The 13,292-nt window shown below is 50.8% G+C and overlaps 1 protein-coding gene across 1 annotated transcript in view; it reads right to left on the reverse strand.

Annotated features, from left to right (window-relative positions):
- The window catches only part of MYO18B (myosin XVIIIB), a 1,710,199-nt gene that overhangs the window by 649,597 nt on the left and 1,047,310 nt on the right, over positions 1–13,292 (reverse strand). The window contains exon 31 of the mRNA XM_078665559.1: positions 512–635. Coding sequence (XP_078521685.1) covers positions 512–635 — 124 coding nt within the window. The remainder of the gene's footprint in view (positions 1–511; positions 636–13,292) is intronic.

The following is a 13,292-nucleotide window of genomic DNA, read 5'->3' on the forward strand; positions in this document are numbered from 1 at the left end:
CATCCGTCTGTGATTGGGGCTCTGCTCAATTGTGCCTTTTCTGACTTATTAAGTCCCAAGGACAAAGATGCTCTTGTGCATGTATGACTAGCTACACTCTGGATAAACACTGCAGGTGCATTTGGAATTGTTATGCTTGTTCTCATTCGCACAGAGCTAATTGTGTGTCCTGCAGTCTAATCCGTGCCTTAGCTATTTCAGGGAATGTGTATATCATACAATGGTGTTTATAAACAATGAATGACATTTAACACCAACTTGTCGATTCCTTCTCTAGCTGGTGGCAGTGAACATAACTTCATTTTATGAGTTCAAGAAAGTATGTGTTTAAAGAAAATTAAAGTGGTTACTTTATTTTTGAAAATTATTTACAGTAAAAAACATTTCAAAGGTTCAAAATATTCCATGTTTATTCTGAGAGTGAATATGTCTCAGTTTGCAAGCCTCTGCGTGACATGTTCTTGAACGAAAATAACCCAAAAATATTCGCTCATGTTGGACTCTTTCTTACCTCCAGCGTGTGCTGCAGTTTTCCGAGTTCCCATCGACAGGTTGTGTTTTCCTGCGTCACCTTCTCGCGAAGGCTCTTTTCGAACGCGGCTTCACCTAAGGCCTGTGCGAGCTGCACGTCGAACCTGTCACAGGAAACATTTAAAATTACCACTCTTCACGGGAAACTGTCGAAAGGATGCTTCGGTGCGCCACACAGGCGTTATTCAAGGACCAGATGTGAAGAGGAAAAAATAACAGGGTATGACAATTTCTTTCACTTGGCAAGCTACTCTAGCACGGCCTGGGGTGACACTTTAGGACTCGCACCACACTGAGTGATAGAGTATCTCTCAACCACTAAGTGCTCAGATAATTGTGCCACAGGCTTTTCATGCACGCCTCCAGACAAAAAGGGTTGAAATCCAAGAAATATTAAGGCATGGCAAAGCAGTTGAATGTTGGCTAGCTTAGTTCTTTGAACAAGTATAACTTTCCACCAATAGGGAGCACAGCCGAGAGATTCCAATGTGGGATGCACTGTGTATGGGATATGGCCGCACAATATTTGAAATAGATTGTTGTAATACGCGGTTTACAGATGGAATAGGTCTAAACAGATCAAATGGTGTTCAGTTAGTCACTGGGCGCCTTTTTGAGTGCATTATATTGTGTCATTTCAATTATAGGGCACTTCATACCCCTGACAAGATACCAGCGTACATTTGAGGATGGGTAGCATGTTACTCCTCGGGTGTGCTTGGACTGAATTGTGTGGATCACTGATGGGGTGCATGGGGTTGGCTGTATGCTGCGCGTGAAGACATAGTCACCCTGTGTTACCCAAATGGTTACATACCCTGAACACCAACAGCCTGCAATAGTCTTGCTCCAAATTGGCTCTAAAGAAAAGTGTAGTAAAGAATGTTCTGAAGTCTGTTTTCCCCCTTTCTCCTGCCCACCCCCGCCATCTTCTTCCTACCCCTTCCATTTTCCCAAGACACTGACAATTAAAGATGACAAGTGGGGAGCAACCTGGGCAAAGACTAGCTCTGGCTTCTAATAAACCAATAACTAAATTAAATAAATGGCATCACTGTGGAGGTCATTGCTTTTATTGGCCAGATTGCCACTCTACAGCATGTGCTAACCAAATGAACACTGATTAGGAGCCTGTGAAGTTTTAATATCAACAACATAATTAATATAAATGCGATTAATGACTGCTGTTAAGTTTCACAACACTTGGAGAATTTGGGACATCAATGGCACTAAATTGGAGTCACCCATTGTTACACCTGGCATCATTGGCGTGGTTCTCCATTTAACTTTTTCACTTCAGAACTCCTGTTTTTGCTGACTGGGTTTTTGCTGACCGTATGACTTTGCACACTTTCCCACTGCTAACCAGTGCTAAAGTGCTTCTTCTCCCGCATTAAAACTAGTTAGACTGGCTTATACACAATTGGCATCGAAGACGCCAGGACTGTAGGACAATTGCAGGGCCACGGTACGGCTTGGTGCAAGCGAGAAACATGAGAGGCGGATGCAATGCTGCTGATTGTGGTCTAGTGCAGCGCAACGGCCTGAGACGGTGAGTGCAAACCGCGAAACTACAGCTTATGTGATCCCTGTGTCTGGCTGTGCCGGGCCGACCCGGAGTGACTATATTACTGCTGGGGGCCCAGGAGCCTAATCACCAGGATATGAGGAGCGGCAAAGTAGATGTGGAGCAGATGTGGGTCACCGAGACGATGACATGCGGTGAGTTGCTGAGGCCAATAAATGCAAAATAATCCGAATGATGGAATGCGCGCTTTGAACTATGGCGAGGATCGTGAGGTGTGTCTGCTGCGCTGCTTGAGCCCGCACTGCGGTCGGCTGTTTGGAGGGGACTATATACACTTGCAAGAGTTACAGAACTTGTTACTTCAATATTAGATGTGGTCACGACTCGCCCATAAAGACACCACTTTGCATAATGGAGCGGATTATGCAGCAGTCGCAATAAGTGCATGTACAACTAGCCTTCTTCTTTAATTAGTCTGTCCAAACCTGCCATTGTGTGCCATCAATCCTGCTCCAGTCCTGGAGAAATGTGTCATGGGAGTGCTTTTTTTGTGTGCGTCTGTGCGTGTATGAGGGTGTGTGTATGGATGCACATGTGTGTATGCGCCTGTGCGAAAGACTATGTTCACATTTGTGTGTGCTTGTGGATGGCTGTGCATTTGATGGTGTGGACATGTACTTGGGTGTTTTTGTACTAGAGCATGTGATTCTATGTGTGCTTGTGTTAGTGCGCGCAGATGTTTCTGTATGTGTGCTTATGTCTGTGCGTGTCATGGTGTGTGCATGTACTTGACTGTTTTTGTACTTGAGTATGGGATTGTATGTGTGGTTGTGCGTGTGGATGTTTCTGTATGCGTGATTGTGTGAGCCCTCTGTTCGCGTATGAGAGTGTGTGCTTACATTTGTGTGTGCTTGTGCATGTCTGTGCGTGTGATGGTGTCTGTGTGTGCAATTTACCTGTGTGTACGTCCTTGGGTATTTTTGTTTTGGAGCATGGAATTGTATGTGTGCTTGTGTTTTTGGTAGTTTCTGTATGTGTGCTTGTGTGTGTGTGTGTCTGTGCATGTATGAGAGTGTGAGCGCATTTGCGTGTGCTTGTGCATGTCTGTACATGTGATGGTGTTTACATGTGCATGTATTTGGTGTACAGTACAGTCCCCTGCCTGACCCCAAGATGGCTTCCTTAGTGGTCCCCTCCACGTTGTTTTACTTCCCTGGGACAACAATTGGACATTGACCAGACCTTGAACCTATCCCCTAACCTGCTTACACATCAGGACTTGGAACCTGCAGAAGTTACCCCAGACTGTAGAGACCAATCGATTTGGCTGATACCCGGTGGAGCTACCATATAGCTAAAGAGGAGATGGGCTGTGGACTCCCCCCCCCAGCCATCACCTACCCAGCCGGACCTAGGGCAGACTTACCTCTCATCTCTACATCCTGTCTTCCTCCTACCCCTTTACCCTATCCCCTTACCACTCCTTGCGCCATTCTCCTTGTCCCCTATGTTCTTTAAATGCTTTTCTTGATACTTATATAACTTTTAACTGATATAAATTGCAACATTATTGTTCCTTGTGTAAAACGCTCTGTTTCCTTCAGGTCTAGCCAGCGGTATATAATAACTCATTAATTAAATATGTTCCCATTTAGTACTCTTTCTCGCTTTGTCTACTTCCCTAGCTCCTGTCCCCTCTCCCTTGAATCTTTCACCTTGCCTGCTAGTCTGCCTAGCCCCCTGTCCGTTGTGCCCTTCGACTAAGCACTCCTTCTCCCCTTGTTGGGGAAAGATCCAATATTTATACTCTGGAGTCTGAGCAAACCCGCTGAGAGAATCCACTGCGCCAAGGGAGCTACTCACAGCTGAAGTATGGTATGGCACCCCTTGCTAAAGCACTCCCTCTCCCCTTTTTGGGGAAGGATCCAGTATATAGGCCTTGGAGTCTCAGAGACCACTTTGAGAGAGTCCACTGCGTAAAGGGAGCCTCCCGCAACAGAGATAGAGAAGTGAAACCACTTCCCCTGGGATCACAGCTTACTGGACTTTGGACGTTGCTTTGACTCGTCTACCGGTTTGTGTCCCCGTCGCCCTTCCCCTCCTCTTTCAATGCTGTGTCCTTCACCCTCCCCTTCTCTTTCCGCCTTCATTTCCTGTCTACTTCCCCAGCTCCTACCCCCTCCCATGAATCTTTCCCCTTGCCTCCTTTTTCCCTTACAAATTTGTGCTTATTGTTTATCTCGACCTTACAAGTAACTATGTTGTCATGCTCTAATAACTGTGTAACCTTTGTAGCGATGTTACCTGCTCATGTAAAGCGCTCTGATACCTCTTGGTCTAGCCAGCACTACATAAAACCTTTAAAATTAATTAAATAATTTACTCATAAGTCCCTGGTAAAGTGGCACTACCTTTGCCCAGGACCTGTAAATTAAATGCTATGAGGGAACCTGAAGCACTCATTATGCCAACCACTTAAGTAGCACTTTAAACCCGTATTAAACGAGTCAGTGTGTGCAGTTTTAAACTGCTATTTCAACCAGGCAAAATACATCTCTTGCCACACCCAAATCTTCCTTTTTTTTTTTTTTTTGGTTCGTAAGAGTTTTATTAGCCTTTGACATAGTTACAGTCATTTCGCCTACAACCCGGAGGCCGGCTACATTTCTAGACATACGTTATGCGTTACGGTACACAGCTATTTAGCCGACAACCAGCGGTCCGGCAGCAATAATTTCGGAGTATCCTACACAGTCAAAGAAATATCATTGCTAACTATCAGAGACTCTCACTTTCATATTTTATGAACCGAACTAAAACTTTTTGATACAGTATAGTGAAGAACAATCTATATCTCTGCCCGATCATTTGGCCTGTATGTCTGTGATCCCACTCTGTCCCTCGTGGCAGATTTGTGTGCAGGTATGTCCTTTCAGGAGTCTGTCTCATCATTCGAAGTCGCTAAGGAGACCTTTATGCCCACAGTCATCACTTTCATTCATCTGAATCCTCCCCATCTGAACTGTCCACTTCATCTTCCGTTAGAGGGTCACATATGTCTCCCCGGTATTTATTCCAGGGTGTCCAGACGGCATTCCATTTACGCGGGTTATGCCGCTTTTTATACACTGCCCTTTCAGTCACCATAATCATATCCATGTTGTTACACCACTGACCTAGTGTAGGTGTCCCTGCCACTCCCCACTTTTGTGCTATATCCCGCTTTGCCACCATGCAACCCACTGTCGTCCACATCCTCCCATGGCGTGTGATGTCTGTCGGTCCCCATAAGTGTAGTAGGGCCATACGTGGATCCGGCACCAGCGTTCTTGGCAAGCGTCTGCGAGATGGTACGCACTACACGCCTCCAGTAATCCGCAATTTTCGGGCAATCCCAGAGTGTATGTAGGAAGGTACCCTCCCCACCACATCCCCTCAGACACTGCGGAGTATCAGCCCTGTGTAATTTATGTAAGGTTGTCCTAGTGAAGTATGTGCGGTGTAGGACCTTCAGTTGGATCAAACGGAACCGTGCCGAGATGCCCGCCTCTCTAGGGGAAGCCAGCGCCTCATTCCATTCAGTGTCATCCATGTCTCCCAACTCTCCTACCCATTTCTCTCGCAATTTAAGTAAGGGGTCCGGTAGGTTATGTAATATCTTACGGTATGTGAGGGAAGTGGCGCCCATGTGCATATAATCCGTTAGCAGTCTGTCTTCTAATGGTGACGACTCCGGGACCGTAGTCCCCGCTGGTATTGCTGTCATGAGTGCGTGCCGAATTTGGATGTATCGATATGTTTCGGTGGGGCCTAGCTGATAGGTCTGTTGTAGTTGTGTAAATGGGACCACCCCACTCTCCGCCCACAAGTCTCCCACCGTGGATATTCCTATGTTATCCCAGGCATCGAACCCCTTGGACTGTCGCAGGCTGCCAAGCGCCTTGGCGTCCCACAAGGGCGTCATTCTCGTTATGACTCCCCTCCATTTAAGCTTCGCCTGCGCGCCGTGCCAAAGAGTTACTGTGTGTTTGGTCGGCCCTAGGAGCTTATTCGCCTTCCCTCTATGGTACAGCGGCGCAAGCAAGCCCGGCAGTCCTAGCTGATGTCTGTCCGCCATGTAAGCAGGGTCGTTCTGTGGGGCATGAAGCCATTGATTAACGACTTTCAGTTGCGCCGCCCAATAATACAGTTGCACGTGAGGCAGAGCTATCCCTCCATCGTACCAGCCTCTCGTGAGTTTTACATGCGCTATCCGGGGTGGGCGCTCGTCCCATAGGAGGCTGTTCACCACTGCTGTCACCTGTCGGATATAACTTGCGGGCACTACGCTAGGAGCATTCTCTAATACATACAGAAAGTGAGGCAGCGCCAGCATTTTGAATAGCGCCGCTCTACCTAACAACGTCAGTGGAAGGGTCTTCCAGTGCCTGACGTCACCTTTCAGCCTAGTCAATGGAGGCAGTAAGTTTTTCGCGTAAAAAACTGTAGTGTCACGCGTGACGTGTATACCCAGATACTTAAAGGAGGGGCCCGCCGTTTGTAAGGGGCAGTCAGTCGGTAACGTGGGTGAGGGACCCCTCAGCACGTACATGACCGACTTGGTCCAGTTTATCCTATAGCCCGATGTCCGTCCGTGTGCCTCACAAAGTGTCAGTAGTGCTGGGATCCCGTCTTCGGGGTCCGTGAGGTATAGTAACATATCATCGGCGTAGAGGGAAACTCTGTCTTCCCAGTCGTTTCCCCACGCAATCCCCCGCAGCAGTGGCGTGGCCCTAAGTATCACCGCCAGCGGTTCAAGGACCAAAGCAAAGAGCAATGGCGAGAGCGGGCAACCCTGCCTCGTTCCTCTGCTGAGAGGTATCTCACGGGAGATATGTCCATTCGCCGTCACTCTTGCCACTGGATCGGTATATAAAAGCCGCACCCAGGCTATAAATTTTGGGCCAAAGCCCATATGAGCCAGCACCGCCAGGAGGTAGCCCCATTCCACCATATCAAAAGCCATCCTAGCATCCAAGGATAGAATGGCCGTCGGTGCAGTCAACAGTGAGGCTCGGGCCACCGCAGCATGTACTCTCCGGAGATTCAATGCCGTGCTTCTGTGTGGCATGAAGCCCGATTGATCCGGGTGTACGAGCTGGGCGAGGTGTGGCAGCAACCTGGTGGCCAGGAGTTTTGCTAATATTTTTGCCTCCATATTGAGGAGTGAAATCGGGCGGTAGGAACTGCAGTCTTCAGGCGGTTTGCCAGGTTTCGGGATCGCTACAATTATGGCCTGTCGTTGATCATGGGGCAGAACCCCCCTGGCCAGACTGTCTTCGTACATAGCTAACAGGTGTGGGCTTAACGTATCCGACATCACTTTGCACCACTCAATCGGGACACCATTGGGGCCCATTGCTTTCCCGGAGTGTATCATGTTTACGGCTCCCTGTACTTCCTCCACAGTAAAGTCAGAGTCAAGGTCATCCACCGCGTCTTGTGACAAAGTTGGTGTCGGCACATCGCGTAACGCTGCCTCTGCCATCTCCGTCGTGACCTTAGTTTCAGGGGTATACACCTCCTGAAAGTGATCCGCCAGCAGATCTACTATCACCGCTGGTCGCGTGTGTAGCTCCCCATCCCTATCTGCCAATTGCAATATACTCCTGGCTCCTCCCCCCTTCTTTTCCAGCCAGGCCAGGAGCTTACTGGCCTTGTCCCCTACATCATACACTGTCTGCGTTGTAGCTGTTATGTGCTCCAGAGCCCTCTTCCTCAGGTGATCAGTGTGGAGTTGTTGGCTTAATCTGAGGGAGTGTAGGGTGTCAGGGGACGGATTCCTCGTGTGTGCTGTGTGCGCCTCGGCCAGGAGGAGTTCCAATTGTGCGGTTTCTAGTTCCTGCGTGCGTTTGTACCCTCCTATAGTCGATATCGCTTGACCCCTTAGAACCGTTTTATACGCTTCCCAAAGGGTGGTGGGGGAGTCCACTGAGGCCACATTTTCCGCGAAATAGTTATGGGTCGCCTTTTTCAACTCTTTTTTTACCACTGGGATTGCTAGATATCCCGGGCGCAGCTGATACATTCGTCTATACGCCCTTTCCGGACACGACAGCGTGAGGGTTAAGGGAGCATGGTCAGATATACCCCTCTGTTTGATTTGAACCGCATCTATGCTGAGACGACCCTCCCCCAAAGTGAAAAAGTAATCAATTCGTGACAGGCTGTTATGTGTCGCCGAGTAATATGTATATTTGTGTTAATTTGGGTGCATAGTGCGCCACACATCTACCAGTCCCTGCGAGGCCACAAACTCGCTGAATCGGGAGGTGGCTGGGGCATGGTGTCGCACAGGGAATCTGTCCTGAGTTTTATGAATGACAGCATTAAAGTCACCTCCCACTATCGTGTCTCCCTCCGGGAGCTCCAGTAGGAACTTCCCCAATGCAGGAAGCGCTACGCTATGTAGTGCTGGGGGGATGTAGACCGATACTATGGTCAATGGCTTACCCTCCCATTGGCCCCAGGCTGCCGCGAATCTGCCCTGATCGTCCGTTTTCGTTGAGGCGAGCAAGAATGGGGATGACCTACGCAGAAGAATACCCGTCCCTCTCGATCCCGAGGTGAAGTCAGAATGTACTATCATTTGGTATCCTTTCCTATTTAATGCCTGGCTAGCAGTGCCCACTAAGTGTGTCTCCTGCAGTAGCACCAACGCTGGAGCAGCCCTCTTGATGCCCTGTATCACTAATCCCCTCTTGATTTTGTCCCCCAGCCCTCTCACATTCCAGGTCATAAGTTGCAGTGGTGCCACCTGTGCTAGCTGGTGGGGGCCTACCCCTGTAGCGTCAGCCCGTCTAATGTGTGCCATAGTGCAATTCTGGGTGCCGCCATCGTGACTGCCATTAGGGAACTCCTATACATGTAACGGGAAAGGACTGTGTCCTTACGCAGAGCTACCTCGCCTCGTGTTCCTTCATCTTGCATTAAACATTCATCCACCCCCTGTATCAAGGTGTAAACTGGTAAACTCAATCCCTCTCGAACAACCCCCCTCCCTGCCCTCATGCCAAACGGACTCAGAACTGTCCGCCCCCCCAACCTAGCAGAGTGCTTATCCCCCAACTTAAATTCAATACTTGCTCGTTGAGGTGAGGAATGCCCCATGATCGGCGGCCTCCCATACTCCTCTCGTGGGCCCTACGCCCGATATCCAAGGCAGACTCTCAGGCGTTCACCCCATGCGCCAATCGATTCCAGTTCTCAGGTGACTATTGTCCCGTGTCTGAGTCCTTCTCTCCGCTATCGGATCTCGGCGAGCGCTCCCTTCGTGTGTGGTCCGGGGTCAGCGATCTTGGACGACCCTCGGCGGTGCGGTCTGTGTTTGTCTTTCCCACTCTACGCTGCCGGGCAGCCGGCCTCCATCCATCAAGCCATTCTCGCGCCGACTCTGGGGTGTCAAAGAACCAAGTCCTGTTTTCCGCGACTATCCGCAGTCTGGCCGGAAAGATCATGGAGTATGGAATGTCTCGTGTTCTCATTTCACGCTTAATGTCCAGGAACGTTCTCCGGCGTCGCGCGACCTCCGCTGTGTAGTCCGGAAAGAAGGCAAGAGTTGCATTTTGTATCTTGATCGGAGGGGAGCGCCGGGCCGCCTGAAAAATGGCGTCCCTGTCGCGAAAGTTAAACATGCGAGCCAGGATGGGTCGCGGAGGGGCCCCCAGTTGCGGCTTGCCCCGCGGCACCCTGTGCGCTCTTTCCACTGAAAAGAACGCCGATAAGCCCTTGGGTTTAAGTTCAGTTTTGATCAGTTCTTCCACGAACAGGTCCATTGCCTCCCTGCCCTCCGATTCCGGAACTCCCAAAATCCTTATGTTGTTCCTCCTTGACCTCCCTTCCTGATCGTCCAGCTTATCCTTCAACGCTTTGTTTTCCGCTGTGATACGTTCCATTGTCGTCTGCAACTCCGACACATCTTCAACCAGTGACTTCGTTACCACCTCCAGTGAGCCCACTTTTTCTGAGATTTTGTGAAGGTCCGCTCTCAGTAACGTGACTTCTGTGGAAATGGAGCCCACCGTGGTTTGGACCTGCATCAAGGTGCGCATCACGTCATCCAACGTTGCCTTTGGGCTCTCGCCTGTTCCATCCGCTGTTTTCCGGCCTGGTTGCTGCCCTTCTGGCGGCGAGGACGCGCCTTTATTATAGGCGTATTTCTCGAGGCGGGTTTGCGCTGCACCCCCTCTGGTGCCTTTCCCGGCCATCACGACGTTCTGCGCAACGTGCGTCTCCCACCCGCGTTTCCACAGTGGTTGGCGACCTCGGCCAGACTCTTTCTGCTTCCCGGTGATAGGGCCGCGTATTTCAGTGCACTCCGTCTCAATGTTCACAGGCGCGTGCCCTTGGTAGGGGCCCAGCGATGTTCTGGTCTTCCGCTCTCTCACGCCGCTATGTGGTGGGGCACCTCCCAATGGGACCCCAGGAGTGCGCCGGGAACGGCAGGCCTCGGGGAGAACGCGGCGGTATGGCTGCTGCTGTATCCTCGAGTGAGGGGCCCCCCCCGCCCGAACCTCGAGCACCGCACCTCTCCGTCCGGCACCCTTCCCTGGCTCCGGGCCGCCGTGTGGGCGCGCAGTTGCACTCCGCTATACTCGCGGTCCGCTCACCTGGGCTCGATTGTGCACAAGCGGCCCCCGCGCCCCCAGCCGGGGACGCAGCCGATGCCAGGAGCTGTTGGTCGCAGGCGCGAGAGCAATGACGCGCTATCTGCATCTCCGGCCGTCCTCCGCCCTCGCCGGTCCGCTGCCGTTGAAGCCGCCCCCGTCCCTGGGGCTGTTTGCGCTGCTAGATGGGAGCCCGCTGCCGTCACACGGCTCAAAAACGGCTAGATGCCCTGTCGACGACGGTCCGCCGTCCGTCCACCGGGAACTTCCGGTTCCGCCCGTCCCGGCACCTCAGACTTCCGCACCGGCCTCGTGGAGGCGCGGGGAGCGCTCGCTCTTTTGGGTCTCAGGCGCCACCGGAGCCCCCGCCGTCAAGTCCGCCCGGTCCCGGGCCGCAGGTGGGTCCCCACAGAGGTAGTTAGTGGTCCGGATGGATATGCGGATAGTAGGAGAGGCCGCTCTAGTCACGGAGCTCGTCCTCTATGCTGCCGCCATGCTCGGCTGCAAGCCACGCCCTCCAAATCTTCCTTTTTAATACATATGTCACCCCTAGGGAAGGCCTGTACACCCCAGAGGGCAGGGTTCAATGTATTTAAAAAGTAGGACATAAGCTTTTAAGTTTGTTTTTCATTACTGCAAGGCCTATCTCTGCCATAGGATAACCTAATGAGAAGAGATAACCAGATCATGTTTGGGGTCTCTGTAATTACAATTTTAAATCCTAATTCATGGTGAATGCAGATTTGTTATTACAGTTTTGAAAATGACACTTCTGGAAAGTTTGCATTTTCTTGCCTTCGCCATTTGGTGCTTGCAGCCTGTGTCTGGGTCACATGACTGGGTTTAGTGGACATCTGGGCTTTTAGTTTTATCCTAGACAGCCACACCCAATGGGGAGCATAGGTATGACTGGATGGACTATCACTGGCAGGATGGGATGGAGGACTTACGCTTGAATAGGCTGTACCCTGTCTTCACAAAAAGGTCTGCGCACCCCTTGTAGTTAGCTTGGAGCCAGGGCCAGGACACCTGTACACTTCAAATATATGCCTCTAGAAGCTTCTCCCCACTTCAAAGACACAACCCGGTATACATACTGGACCTCGGACAGCAACTTTTCAGAACACTTCTGGCCCTGTAGATACACTGCAGGGGAGAAGGACTGCTTTGCTGCTGAAAGGACTGCCACTCTTCCAGACAGCTGCTCTGAAGGACTACAACTCTGTTGTGCTGCCCTGCTGACCTCTTGCTTGTGTGAGAAGGACCCTGTATGAGAAGGACTGGACCTGCATCTCTTGAAGTCAAAACGCAGAGTGACTCCAAAGGCTAGTTGTCTGGCCTCATGATTTGAAGTCCCAGGGACATAATACGCTTCCAACAACCTTACATCTGCACCTGGACTCTGTTATCTCCAGGTCTACCCTTCCAAGTGGTGACACCTTAGTTCTGGACCCTTGGAAGTGGACTTAAGGTACTAAGCCAGCCTTTGTGGATCCAGTGGAACCAACGTATCTCCTCTGCTGTTTGGCACAAACCCAGGGCCGGACTGGCTACTGGGCAGTTTGGAATGCTGCCGAACTGCTGGAAGATTTTACCGTAGTGGGGGCTGATTTCGTACATGGAGACCTGCACGCAGGTCCCAATCAATGAAATTAATCCCCAGCTCAGCAGCATTCAAAACTGACCGGTAGCCAGTCCGGCCCTGCACAAACCTACGTAGAGCCAACACATTTCCACTGCTGCGTGTATTGGACCACTCGAAGGACCAGCCTCAGAACCACAACCCCATCAGAACCGCCACTGTGCAATGCATCCTCAGCGCAGGCCATCGCATCTTTTGTCAAAGGCAGTCTCGATGATGACACCAGATCAGTTGACTGGGTTTGAGTGTTTGATTTGCTCAAGCGCTCTGTCCATCATCCTCTTTTGTGTCGCTTTGTTCGCTCTAAGTGTGGCAGGGTATGCTCAGACGTGGGTCCCTTTGCTCACTTGGCCACTGGATTCAAGATAGCCTGGCTGATGAGGATTATGAATCTGAAACCGGTCCCAGGATGCTTGTTTCTGGTCCAGGGAGGACATGGCTTGGCAGTTCGGGCTGGACTGTTCCCATGAGGCACAGGGTCAGACTGATTTGCATATGGCCATGTCTGAACTGGGGTGGCTGAGTGAGCTAAAGAATGGTGATGGATTAAACCCAGATCAGTTGACTGGGTGTGAGTGTTTGATTTGCTCAAGCGCTCCGTCCATCATCCCCTTTTGTATCGCTTTGTTCGCCCTAAGTGTGGCAGGGTATGCTCAGACGTGAGTCCCTTGCTCACTTGGCCACTGGATTCAAGATAGCCTGGCTGATGAGGATTATGAATCAGAAACCGGTCCCAGGATGCTTGTTTCTGCTCCAGGGAAGACATAGCTAGGCAGTTCGGGCTGGACTGTTCCCATGAGGCACAGGGTCAGACTGATTTGCATATGGCAATGTCTGAACTGGGGTGGCTGAGTGAGCTAAAGAATGGTGATGGATTCAACCCAGATCAGTTGACTGGGGGTGAGTGTTTGATTTGCTCAAGCACTCCGTCCATTATCCCCTTTTG

The sequence above is a fragment of the Lissotriton helveticus genome, chromosome 11, assembly GCF_964261635.1.
Source record: "Lissotriton helveticus chromosome 11, aLisHel1.1, whole genome shotgun sequence".
Taxonomy (NCBI): domain Eukaryota; kingdom Metazoa; phylum Chordata; class Amphibia; order Caudata; family Salamandridae; genus Lissotriton; species Lissotriton helveticus.